Source organism: Felis catus, chromosome E3 (assembly GCF_018350175.1).
Source record: "Felis catus isolate Fca126 chromosome E3, F.catus_Fca126_mat1.0, whole genome shotgun sequence".
Classification (NCBI taxonomy): Eukaryota; Metazoa; Chordata; class Mammalia; order Carnivora; family Felidae; genus Felis; species Felis catus.
Genome location: NC_058383.1, coordinates 31704224 through 31716867, shown reverse-complemented (window position 1 = coordinate 31716867; position 12644 = coordinate 31704224). Strand labels below are relative to the sequence as shown.

Genomic DNA, 12644 nt, shown 5'->3' with positions numbered 1-12644 from the left:
CAAAGTCTCCCAAATGTCACTGGTGACACCCAGCCCAGAGTGGTGAATGGCAGGGATGGCGGGACAAAGATCGAGATGTGTCTAGAATGTTCCGAAAATTATCCTGACCATGAGGCTCTGCAGGAGGCGGCCCCACCGGTCCTCACCGTCCCGCTCCCGCGAGGCTGGGCGGCCAGCTCCCCAAACACGTCCCCAGGGCTCAGACTCCGGACCCTGGTTCTTTCAAGCTCTTTTCAGAGCACTTTCGCCCCTAGATTGTCAAGGGACCACCCCAGGGCTCCACTCCAATGACCTCTGCTTTAGACCCTGGTCCCAAGCGGTCACTCAGCCACACCCCTACTCTGTTCTCTTCCCAGCGCTCATCAACAGCTGAAATCCTCATCACCTGTGGTGGGTACGGTCCCTCTCCCGTCACCCTGGATTTCATGCTACGTAAAAGCCGGGACGGTACCTGTCTCCTTCATTCTAAGGGCCGAGAACAGTGCCCAGTACGTAGTAATAAGCGTCTCATCTTGCTGAACAAACTACACAGTTCCCCAACTGAGCAAACCGGCCACTTTGGGCCCCACTGATGGGAACATCATTCCTGGGAACATGGAAGGTTCTTATAGGAAGGCAACGTGGGAGGGCAGCCTCGACACAGGACCCAGACGCGTCGTTTTTCCTTCCCCAGGGACAGCTTATCCGCTTCTCCTCCTATGTGTGGGTGCGGGGCTCTATCTCAGAACAAGACAGGCAGGGGGAAGACACAGCATCACGTATTCCCACAAATCCTGTCATTAGTCACAAAGGAGGGAACCAGCCAGATGTCTCGAGCCTTCTAAATCTCTCTGGGCCACAAAACCACTCCTCTCAAGTCCACTCCTCCACTTTAAACGACCAGCAGCTCCAAGGAAGGCTGAATGGGTTGGGACTCGGTGGGAAGTCTCCAGTGGTCAGATCTGGGTATGGCTAGAGATTTCCGGAGAGATCTCCAGGATAAGCCAGGTTCAGAAAGTTAGCCCGAGGGCCCAACAGAACGGTCTGGCCGCAGACGGGCAAGTGAAAGAAAGGCCTCCGCTTTGTTCATCTTCTCCCCGCACTGGGCCACAAGGCTCGGCACACACCAGCTCGATTTCTTCCCCTTCCGTTGCTTTTGTAACCGGCACAGCTGTGCAGTACACACCTTGCTCAACTGTACGTAGCAGCCCTGATACTAAACACCAAGAAGGATTTGGCAAAAAAAAGAAGAGGGTGTCCCAGGGACCCAGGCCAGACTCTGGCCTAAGGCTGCCAAAGGCACTTACCTCGAAGCTGGTGGTCTGAGCCTGGCACAGCTTCCTTACGGACACAGCCACTGTGACCACCGAAGCCTGAGACCGCGTTTCCTCCCACTCGTACAACAGGCTGCTTGGAGTGACTTCCCCGTCGTCTGGATCTGACATGGGAAGCACTAGATGGGGAGGACCACACGGGGTGGGGGGGGGGAAGGCCAGATTGAGAAGAAGGCCCCCTGGGAGCCGCCCCCCAACCCTGCCAACACTTCCGCATGTTTCCGGCAAAGTGGGTGGGGCAGACAGGCACGAGGAAAATCATGGCCAAGTTGCGGCTACCAGCAAAAGATGGGAAACAACGTTCACACCCATCCATGAGGGCCAGTCAAACAGGCTACCTCCAAAGCGCTCTTGGGAGTGACAGAGAAAACATGCAAAGTCCCTCCGTGCAGATGACGACTCAGCAATAAAAAGGTCAGACACCCGGTACAACGTGGAGACACCTTGAAACATTATCGGAAGTGAAAGAGGCAAGCCAAGGAAGGTCACATACCGTATGATTCTCTCTACATGCTACTCCCGGAAGGGGCAAATCCAGAGAGCAGAGAGGTTGTCTGGGGCCAGAGGGATAGAGAATGATGGCAGATGGGTGTGAATTTTAATTTTTTTTTTTTTAATTTTAAAGAGAGAAAGAGAGAGAGAGAGCACAAGCAGGGGGGAAGAATACCTCAAGCAGGCTCCACACGTAGAGCAGAGCCCGACACAGGGCTCAATCCTGAGATCCCACGACCCTGGGATCATGACCTGAGCCAAAATCAAGAGTCAGACACTCAACCAACTGAGCCACGCAGGTATCCTGGGTGTGAAATTTCTTTTTGGAGTGACGAAAATATTACAGTTAGCTGCCATGATAGACGCACAACTCTGTGACTGTACTGGAAGCCACTGAATCATTCACTTTAAATGGATTACTGTGGGGCACCTGGGGGGGCTCAGTCGGTTAAAGGGCTAAGCATCCGACTCCTGATCCCGACTCAGGTCATGATCGAGCCCCATGTCCGACTCAGTGCACAGCACAGGACCTGCTTGGAATTCTCTCTTTCTCTCCTTCTCTCTCTGCTCCTCCCTGCTCTCAAAATAAATAAATACTTAAAAAATAAATAAATAAATGAAGTGTGCAACGTGAACTTTTAAAGTTTTTATATTTAAAAATAAAAAATAGGGCGCCTGGGTGGCTCAGTCGGTTGGGCGGCCAACTTCGGCTCAGGTCATGATCTCGCGGTCCGTGAGTTCGAACCCCACGTCGGGCTCTGTGCTGACAGCTCGGAGCCTGAAGCCTGTTTCAGATTCTGTGTCTCCCTCTCTCTGACCCTCCCCCGTTCATGCTCTGTCTCTCTCTGTCTCAAAAATAAATAAACGTTAAAAAAAATTTTTTTTAAATAAAAAATAAAAATAAAGCCACTTCTATCTTAATGAAAGATGAAAAAAAACACACGGACAGTTCATTCAATTCCGTTGGGGAACATCCAGTCTTAACATGACTAGATGACCCCTTTCTGCCTGCATGGTGCCCGAGGCAGAGCTCAGAAGGCAGGGCAGGCTGGGACCCCAGCCAGTGTTCTGCAGAACCAGAGGGGATGCTGGGAAGCTCCAGGACTTCAGTCCCACCTGCCAGGTTCTTGCCCAGGTGGTGCAGTGAGCCTGGGCTCAGAGGCACGAAGGTTACAGAACAGAGCTGGGGGTTCAAGTCCCGGCTCTGTCTCTTGCCCGCTGTGTGACCTCAGACAAGTCCTCTTACCTCTTCGAGGTATAGTTTCCTAATTTGAAAAAGTAACTAACAACAGTACCTTCCCACTGGGGTCATGATAAGAACCAAATGAAACAATCCACATAAAACGCTCAGCACGACTCCTGGCCCCCAGTAAATCCTTCCCTAAGGTCAGCAATAACAATCATTTTTATTTGATTATTCAGGGAAAGAGCAGTTTTTCAACCACCAAAAAATATGTATCTTTTTCCCTCAGATGCATGCCTTGCTTCTTTCCTTCCGTGCAAAATTCTAGAAGGGAGCCAAGCTCCAGGGAACGCTATGTGTTGGCAGGAACTTTCCAGAAAATCAGGAAACCCGAGTCAGCATGCCCCCAAAATGCTCAGGTCATCAGATGGAAGGTGGAATTCTCCCACAAAAGCTGAGAACCAGAAGATTCTATCTCCACTGAAGACAACCCAGGGAAAAGGACAAGACCAAACCTGAGCCAAGGGAGCCAGCAGAAACTTCTAGAAAAAGAGACGGACTCCCGTGTCAACAGCCATTTTCAGAAACTGCTCAAGACAGATAGGGTGCCAAACAGGGAAAGAGTGATACACCCTAGGCCTGCCTGAGCCGCTCTGCCACAGGGGGTCTCAAGTCTGCTCTGAGGGTCCCCACATCCACCCTTGGTCACCTGTGACAGCCGGATCCAAGGACATCTCACGCAGCAGGGTGAGCGAGGAAAGGGTCCGCATGTGCACGGCACTTGCCTTCTCAGAGAGGGGCCCCACGGTGTCCAGCTCCGTGCAGGAGGCCTCCCTCAGTATGCCAGCCTGGAAACTCTGGTGGCAGGTCAGGCGGGACGCCAGGCCGGGCTGCTGGACCGTGGGGGTGGGGGAGACAGGCAGGGGCTCAGGCAAGGCCCCGGCTGTGAAGGGGTAAGGTGGGGAATGCTGGGGGCCTCAAAGCCCGACCTCAGCCTCCCCCCAACCTGGGTTGTAGTACCAGCAGCCGGAGCAAAGGCTGACAGAGAGGGAAAGGACAAGGGGGGTTCCCACACAAAGGAACCCCAGGGCAGGTACTAAAACCTCACTTTGAACCTGAGGCTGTCAGATATTAAGACTTTGTAGAGGGGCGCCCGAGTGGCTCAGTCTTAGGTTAAGCGTCCAACTCTAGGTTTTGGCTCAGGTCAGGATCTCACGGTTTCTGAGTTCCAGCCCCGCATCAGGCTCTGTGCTGACAGCACTTTTCTCCCGGCCTGCCGCTCCCTCCCTCTCTCAAAAGAGGTAAATAAACTTAAAAGAAGACTTTGTGTAATTGTTAACATTAACAGTGATCATCTTTCACCCTTACCCAGAAAAGTGCTATTGACCAAACACTTTCTCAGCAGGGAGCTGGGGACAGGACGGGAGGAGAGGAAGTGGGGCCAGGGAGCAGGAGGGAAGGGGGAAGGGCGAAGGGGACGAGATGGGGGTGTGGGGTAGAGGAGTCTGGAGGGAAGGAGAACTAGGGAGAGGGAATGGAGGGGAGTGAGGTGTAGACAGGAAAGGGCGGGGCGAGCTGGGGAGGGAGGAGGGATAGAAGGGTGGGTCCAGGAGGGCTAGGGGGGGAGGGGGGCACTCACCTCCTCTCCCGGCAGGGCCTGGGAGCGCAGCGAGGAGCGCGCTCTGCGCAGGGAGCAGCGGCCTAGGTCCTTGGTCTTGAGCAGCCAGGCACCGTGTGGCTGGTAAGTGGTAGGACACCTGCCCAGGACATCCACCTGGGCGAGCGGGACCCCGTCAGCCCCTGCTCCTCCCCTGCTCCCGCCCCCCCAAACCAGGCTCCCGGCCTCACCTCCTCGAGGGTCTGGGGGCCGGAGGCGCCCGGGCGCCCCTGCAGGAGGCTCAGCACCGCGCGCTTCACGTTCAGCACCCAGCGCGGCTCTGCGCTCCGAGGACACAGGCGGGCCACGCGGCCCCCGTGCAGGATGAAGCGCAGAGGATAGCGGCCCAGGGCAGCGCTGGGGACCGGTGGGTGCGAGTCAGGAGGGGACCCTCCAAGGCACTGCTGGGGCCACAGTGCCTTTGCCCCTCCTGCTACAGGTCACTCCCCATAGGAAGCCCCTAGGGAACGCCCTCCCCCTCCCCCCTCCCCCCCCCCCCATCTTCCCAAATGACCTTGCTTCCCTCTTCTGCTGGGGTCTCCAGCAACTTCTGAACGGACCACAAGCGGCAGCCAACTCTTGGCTCCAAGGTGAGCCCAACCTTCCTAACACTTGGACTAAAGCACCCGGGTGCTCCCAGTGTCAAGTAACCAAAAGCTCAACTTCCAAGAGCTTCCTGAATTCCAGAGATTCTCATTTTCCCAGACCATTGGGAGGTATCTAGCATCCCCCCAACCCCGCCCCCCCCCCACACCGCGAAAGGCACGCGCACGTGCGCACACACAAACAGATGAGGAAACTGAGGCTCAGAACCAGAAAGGGACTAGGGCAGCAGCCGGGATTCAAACCAAGGCAGGCTGGCTCCAGGGCCATGGGTCTCAGAAACTTCAGACCCCATCACTGTACAGATGAGGACAAGAGGCCCAGAGAGGGAGAGCTACTGGGGGAGGGGCTTACACAGCAAGTCAGGAAGGAGGTGGGAGCAGAATTGAGCCCAGGGCTCCTCCCGCCACCCCTCACCTCTGTTCCCCGCCACTCCTGCACCTGCCAGGTGGGGGGATGGGGGGGAGGTGATGGGACCACTCCTGCACCTGCCAGGTGGGGGGATGGGGTGGGGGAGGTGATGGGCCGTGAAGTCACCACAGTTGTGTGTGGGTGTAGAAGAGAGAGGCGCTTCAAGTCCAGCAGCCATCCAGCAAAGCAGAACCTTGAGGTCCTTACTTTCACCTCCCCAGGAGGTCACTGTCCCTCTCCAGCTCTGACCGGAGTCAGGGACCCTCTGGAGGCAGCCCCCTGGGTCTCAGGCCTTGTGCTAGAGAAATGCAAATGTTGCCCGCCCCTTCCAGAATAGCAAATGTCAGTCTGGCCTCAAGGAGCTGACAAGCCCCAGCCCTGTGACTTAGCATTTCTGATGAGGAGCCCAGGGACAATAGCCCTCACTGCCCCCTCGGAGGAGACCACCCTAAGCCTTTCAGCAGGGACCCATCTGCCCCTGGGCAGCGTCCCCTAACCCTGGACCCCAGCACAAAGGCTTTATTTTTTAACAAATGAATTTGCAATAAAAAAGGAAGAGGCATCTGCAGGGATGGGCTTGTCTTCAGTCTGGCGGCTGGATTGAGCTTTGAGGCCACTGAGGCCACTGTCAGGGAGTCCTGGGAAACAAGCCTGAAAGAGAATTCCAGGCTTGGCCGGGTCACAAAAGGGAGGCTTAGCTCGGGAAGCGAGAGGCCATGGGTGTCCAAGAAAACCCCCATCTCAGCAGAGACAGGGAAGGGAGAGGGGTGAGCTTTCATGGGTACCCAGGGTCTCCCAGAATGTACTCATGGACAATGCCCAGTGGGTGTTGGACAAACACAAACCCTGGACATGTGGAGGGTGATGGACAGGGAAATAGGAGACCAGCTTCTCCGACCAGGTAAGGGAGGGCCATCTGAGGCTACTTAGACTCACTCAAGTCTCCTACGCCCTAACTCTCAGTCGTTTTCATCAATGGTCTGGCCTGGGCGCTTCCCAAGGTCAAAACCTAAGGTGGGGTCACCCTCACCGTTCTTGCAATCTAACTCGGTGCACCTGACACCTGGTGGCTAACAGAAGGGGGTACAGGGCTTGTAGGTGCGGTCCTACCACGAGTAAGGCTAGGGTCTTACCTCAAACTCTCAGAATCCTCCAGAACTGTCACCTTGGACCCCAAGATGGAGGTCACCTGGAAGCCTTGGAGCTAAAGCAGAAAGGGCCGTGAGTTGGTGACCTCTCCGGGGATATCCCAGGACCCCACCGGCACCCCCACCCATCGAGCAGTTCTGGGGCCCAGCATGGTAATAAGACCCCCGTGTCGGGAGCCAGGCAGAGAGATCCTTCCCTTGAGGGAAGGTTCTAGCTCCTGGGTGGTGGAGGCCAACTAGCTCCAGGGGATAAAGAGTTGAAATACCCAGAATCTACGGCTCCCTGGTCAATGCCCAGAAAGTTCTCACTGGTTTCTCATTTTGCCTAAAAGGCCCGAGCAGTGTGGGAAGAGATGTCTATCTATAATATAGTGTATCAACAAAATATGTGAGAATTGCAAAGCCAACAAAGACTTTGCTCACCGTGCATTTAAAAAACCTGGATGTCGGGGGCGCCTGGGTGGCGCAGTCGGTAAGCGCCCGACTTCAGCCAGGTCACGATCTCGCAGTCCGTGAGTTTGAGCCCCGCGTCGGGCTCTGGGTGGATGGCTCAGAGCCTGGAGCCTGTTTCCGATTCTGTGTCTCCCTCTCTCTCTGCCCCTCCCCTGTTCATGCTCTGTCTCTCTCTGTCCCAAAAATAAATAAACGTTGAAAAAAAAAGAATTAAAAAAAAAAAAAAAACCTGGATGTCCCAATGCCCCTGTGGATATGTCCATGTGCCCGTGTGTGTGCGCTTATCACAAAAGATGGACTTTCTCAACTTGAAAAATAAAATCACCCCTAAAAACTGCCTTCCTCGTGTGACTGATGTCACTTTTTACAAAACAGGCTACTTTTTTAAATTTTTTAATTATTTTTTTTAATGTTTATTTATTTTTGAGAGAGACAGCATGAGCGGGGAAGGACAGAGAGAGAGGGAGACACAGAATCAGAAGCAGGCTCCAGGCTCCGAGCTGTCAGCACAGAGCCCGATGAAGGGTTCAAACCCACGAACCACAGGATCACGACCTGAGCCGAGGTTGGACGCTCAGCCGACGCAGTCACCCAGGCGCCCAAAAAAGACTGTTTTTAGAGCAGTTTTATGTTTATAGCAATACTGAGAAGGTGCAGAGATTTCCCACATACCCCATATATGCCCACACCCACAACCTCCCCCTTTACCCACACCCCGCCAGGGTGGTACATTTGTCACAATACACGAACCTGCATGGAGACATCATCATCATCACCCGAAAGCCCAGAGTTTACATCAGGGGTCCCTCTTGGTGTCGCGCGTTTTTATGGGTTTGGACAGACCCATCATGACACGTGTCCACCAGGATAGCATCTTACAGGGTCGTTTCACTGTCTGAGGATTTTTGTTTCAAAGTGACTCATCTTCATCTTGCCTGAAACCCATTTGCTCTCTCCCCTGAAAACCAGCTCCCCTCCCCCAACAGAGGGTCTGTCGTGCCCCCAGTCACCCAGGCTTTCAATCTTGGGGTGAGATACGGTCCCCCTTGGCACTGAGACGTTGTCCTGGACAATGAATCCCTCAGCCACATAACTGATAGCACTTGCTTTCTGACCACTCGATTGAAAGCCATCCATTCTAGCTATATTCCGTATGTGCAACTTTTACATAGAGAAGCACAACATGGTTTTGTAACACACTACTTAACTGTACATTTAAAAATGGTTAAAAGGCAAGAATTTATATTATATGCTTTTTTACAATTAAAAATAAAATTAGGGGGCGCCTGGGTGGCTCAGTCGGTTGAGCATCCTACTTCGGCTCAGGTCATGATCTCGCAGTTCGTGAGTTCGAGCCCCGTGTCAGGCTCTGTGCTGACAGCTCGGAGCCTGGAGCCTGCTTGGGATTCTGTGTCTCCCTCTCTCTCTGCGCCTTCCCTGCTCATGCTGTCTCTCTCTGTCTCTCAAAAATGAATAAACGTTAAAAAAATTTTTTTTAATAACAAAATAAAGTAAAATTAGGGGGCGCCTGGGTGGCTTAGTCGGTTAAGCACCCGACTCTCGGTTTTGCCTCAGGTGGTGATTTCCTGGCTTGTGAGATCGAGCGCCGCATCAGGCTCTGCACTGAGAGCGTGGAACCTGCTTGGGATTCTCTCTCTCCCTCTCTCTCTCTCTGCCCCTCCCGTGCTCACACACACACTGTCTCTCTCTCTCTCTCAAAATAAATAAACCGTAAAAAAATTAAATTAAATTAAAAAAGAAAACAGAGTTCTGATACACGCTATGATGTGGATGAACCTTGAAAACATTATATTCAATGAGAGAAGCCAGACACGGTTTGCATATCGATTGCGATAAGTGATCCCACTTCTTGGACGTACCTCACTAGGAAGTTCATAGAGGCAGGAAGTCGAATAGAGATGCGGGGGTGGGGGGACAGAGGCAGGGGGCGTTACTGTATAACAAGTAGAGGGCTTCTGTTCGGGGTGATGAATCATCTGGAGCAGGATAGTGGTGATGGTCACACATCATGATAAACGTATGTATTACCACTGAATTATACACATAGAATAGTTCAAATAGTAAATTTTTTTTGCATAGTTTACAATTAAAAAAAAAAAAAGAATGTGAGGCGCCTGGGTGGCTCAGTCGGTTAAGCGTCCGACTTCAGCTCAGGTCACGATCCCACGGTCCGTGAGTTCAAGCCTCACGTCGGGCTCTGGGCTGATGGCTCAGAGCCTGGAGCCTGCTTCTGATTCTGTGTCTCCCTCTCTCTCTGCCCCTCCCTGTTCATGCTCTGTCTCTCTCTGTCTCAAAAATAAATAAACGTTAAAAAAAAAAAAAAAAAAGAATAGAGGGGCGCCTGGGTGGCTCAGTCCGTGGGGCATCTGACTTCAGCTCAGGCCATGATGTCACAGTTCATGAGTTCGAGACCCAAGTCAGGTTCTGTGCTGACAGCTCAGAGCCCAGAGCCTGCTTTCGATTCTGTGTCTCCCTCTCTCTCTCTCTCTGCCCCTCCCCGCTTGTTCTCTCTCAAAAATCAACATTTAAAAAATTACACACACACACACAAAAAGAATAGACAGAAGGCAGACGCAAAAGAGAACATCCTGAATAATTCCACGGGAGCCAAGTGCAAAGACAGACAAAACTAATCCATGGCATTAGAACTCCGGAAGGCCTCTGGAAAAGTGACCAGAAGAGAGAACGGGGCAGGTGACGGGGGCTGTGTTTCACTTCTTGATCTGGTGGTCACTAGACCCACACGTTCCGTTTGTGAAAACACGTTGCTCTGAAGATCCGTTTTCACACCTTTGACACAAAAATGTATGTAACGGATTGCCTGCTGGGCGGCTGTAAAGTTTCCATTTTTTCCCAAACGCCTTTGATAGAAGCCAGTTTTTCTTTTCTGGCCGACATTTGACATTACCAATTTTTTTTTTAAATGCTTAAAGCAAACGAACGAAATCTACGGCAGCACACAACGTGCTTTGTGAAAACTGGTCTTACAGAAAACCAGCCAACAGCTGCCAGTATTTTGATGGACGTGAGCGGACAACAGACTCCAGATGAAGTTCGGGACCAGAGCGGACATTTTGGGCGGTTGAAGAATTTAGAGGCAGCTCACAGCCACCCCTCGAGAGACCACATCCAGTGGTCTACGTGAAAACATTAAAAAAAAAAAAGTTGTTGTTTTTTCTTTTTTTTTCAATTTTTTTTAAATTTTTTTTTTCAACGTTTATTTATTTTGGGGACAGAGAGAGACAGAGCATGAACAGGGGAGGGGCAGAGAGAGAGGGAGACACAGAATCGGAAACAGGCTCCAGGCTCTGAGCCATCAGGCCAGAGCCCGACGCGGGGCTCGAACTCACGGACCGCGAGATCGTGACCTGGCTGAAGTCGGACGCTTAACCAACTGCGCCACCCAGGCGCCCCAAAAAAAAAAGTTTTGAGCAACGCTTGTGAGCAAGCATTCTGGCCAGTTCAGAAATGCTTCTCAAGCAGGAGATAAGACTTCTGGGAGGGGCGCCTGGGTGGCTCAGTCGGCTGAGCGCCCACCTTCGGCTCAGGGCATGATCTCGTGGTCCGTGAGTTCGAGTCCCGCGTTGGGCTCTGTGCTGACAGCTCAGAGCCTGGGGCCTGCTTCAGATTCTAGGTCTCCCTCTCTCTCTGCTCCTCCCCTGCTCACGCTCTGTCTCTCCCTCTCTCTCAAAAATAAACATTAAAAAAAAATTTTTTTTTTAAAAGACTTCTGGGAAAGCAAAAGGCCGCCGTTGATGTGGGGTGGGAGGGTCTGTCCAGGAACCACAGGAGAATCATCAGGAAGGAGACAGCAAAGAAGAAGCAGGCCTTTCTACTTGTGAGACCACAAGGGAGCTTTACCATGTGCCTTTAACCCGAGCCGTGGACCCTCAGCTGTGTTCGCTCATGTTCCCCAGCTTGGACCCTCATTCCTACCAAGGACACAGCTTGCCCCCCAACACCCAATCCCATGGCTTTATTCGCTCCGAGGAATACTTTCCCTTTCCCTCTTTTTTTTTAACCCCCGCTAGTCCCACACAGGGTACCTCCTACAACCAAAATGGCGCCACATTCCGAGGTCACCCTCTAGAGTCCTGACCTGATGAACTTGAGATTGTTCAGAAATCTCCTCTCCATTTATGTATAATGGAAAGCCGGGGGTAGAGAGGGGGCTGTAACTTCCCCTGGGCCCTCCCCAGCATCCTTGGGATCTCCTGGTTGCCCAAAGACGCTCACCCATAAGGCCATCTGGCACGGGCCAAGCACGTCTAGGATGACCAATCCTCGGAGGCCAAGGCCACTCCCCTCCGCCGGGGCCCCCTGCAGGCCAGTACTGGTGTTGGTGGAAAATCGATAGGTGTATCTGGTGCCCACAGGAAGGTGGGGCTCAGCTGACCCTGGAGAGCAGACAGAGGATAGAATGTCACCTTGACAACCCATCAACCTCTGCGACTCAACTCCACCTAGGATATTTAGACGTCTGGGTTCCCACCTCCCTGCCTCCACTGGTCCATGAGCTGCCTGTTCCAGGTGCAGGGCAAGCCCAGCAGACGGCACCCTCCTCTGAGGGTGAAGAAGAAAATAAAGACAGGAACAATACGTGTTGAGCAAAGGGCGACCAGCGTTTTCTTACGCTAAGGCCCCCTTCTGACACCTTTATACGCCATTTTTGGCCCCTACCCGCCAGATGTGACCACCAGCTGTGCTAACCCAAACTCTCTCTAGACACTGCAAAACACCCTGAGGGGTACCGTCCTGATTCAGGACCACTGATCTACACTTACGTGAACTCATTTAGGCCTCAACCAACTCTGGGTGGCTCTTCTTTCTCCATTTTACAGAGGTGGAAACTGAGGCTCAGAGAGGTTAACTAACTTACCCAGCGTCACACAGCTGGGATGCCAACCTTGGGAGTTTGAGTCCTCACCTGTGGCCTTGAGGACGTCATGTGCGTCATGTGCGCTAGGAGAGGGTTGTCCTGGTTCTTGATGGGAACCGGCGGGAAGCTGGCCAGCCTCAGGGGACAATGAGGTGGCGGGAAGGGCTGACTTAGGGAGGAGGCGGCTCTATACTTCCCTAACCTCCCATTTAGGCCAGGGGACCAATTGCGAAACCCAGCTAACTATGACACCCCACCCTTCTCTGGGGCTTGTCAGTGAATTAACATTTTCAGGTGCTCAAACAGCCACACCTCACACTCCCGGATGTTTCTCTCCCTCCAAAGAATTCGCCCTAAAGCTCTCTCATCTACTCCACCCCAAAATGCAAATACAATCGCCCGGCACAGATGTTTACTCCATCTGGGGACCACAAGGTGTAAGGCCAGAGCCCCAGGCGTGCTGTTTACTCCGCCAACTGCTGAT

At 52.9% G+C, this 12644-nt stretch overlaps 1 protein-coding gene across 1 annotated transcript in view; it reads right to left on the bottom strand.

Annotated features, from left to right (window-relative positions):
- Positions 1-12644, bottom strand: part of LOC102899050 — a 124917-nt gene that overhangs the window by 108086 nt on the left and 4187 nt on the right. The window contains exons 3-8 of the mRNA XM_023247099.2: positions 11518-11678; positions 6793-6863; positions 4837-5002; positions 4628-4762; positions 3698-3878; positions 1287-1432 (exon numbers count right to left, since the gene is read on the bottom strand). Of these exons, the coding sequence (XP_023102867.2) occupies positions 1287-1432; positions 3698-3878; positions 4628-4762; positions 4837-5002; positions 6793-6863; positions 11518-11678 (860 nt within the window). The remainder of the gene's footprint in view (positions 1-1286; positions 1433-3697; positions 3879-4627; positions 4763-4836; positions 5003-6792; positions 6864-11517; positions 11679-12644) is intronic.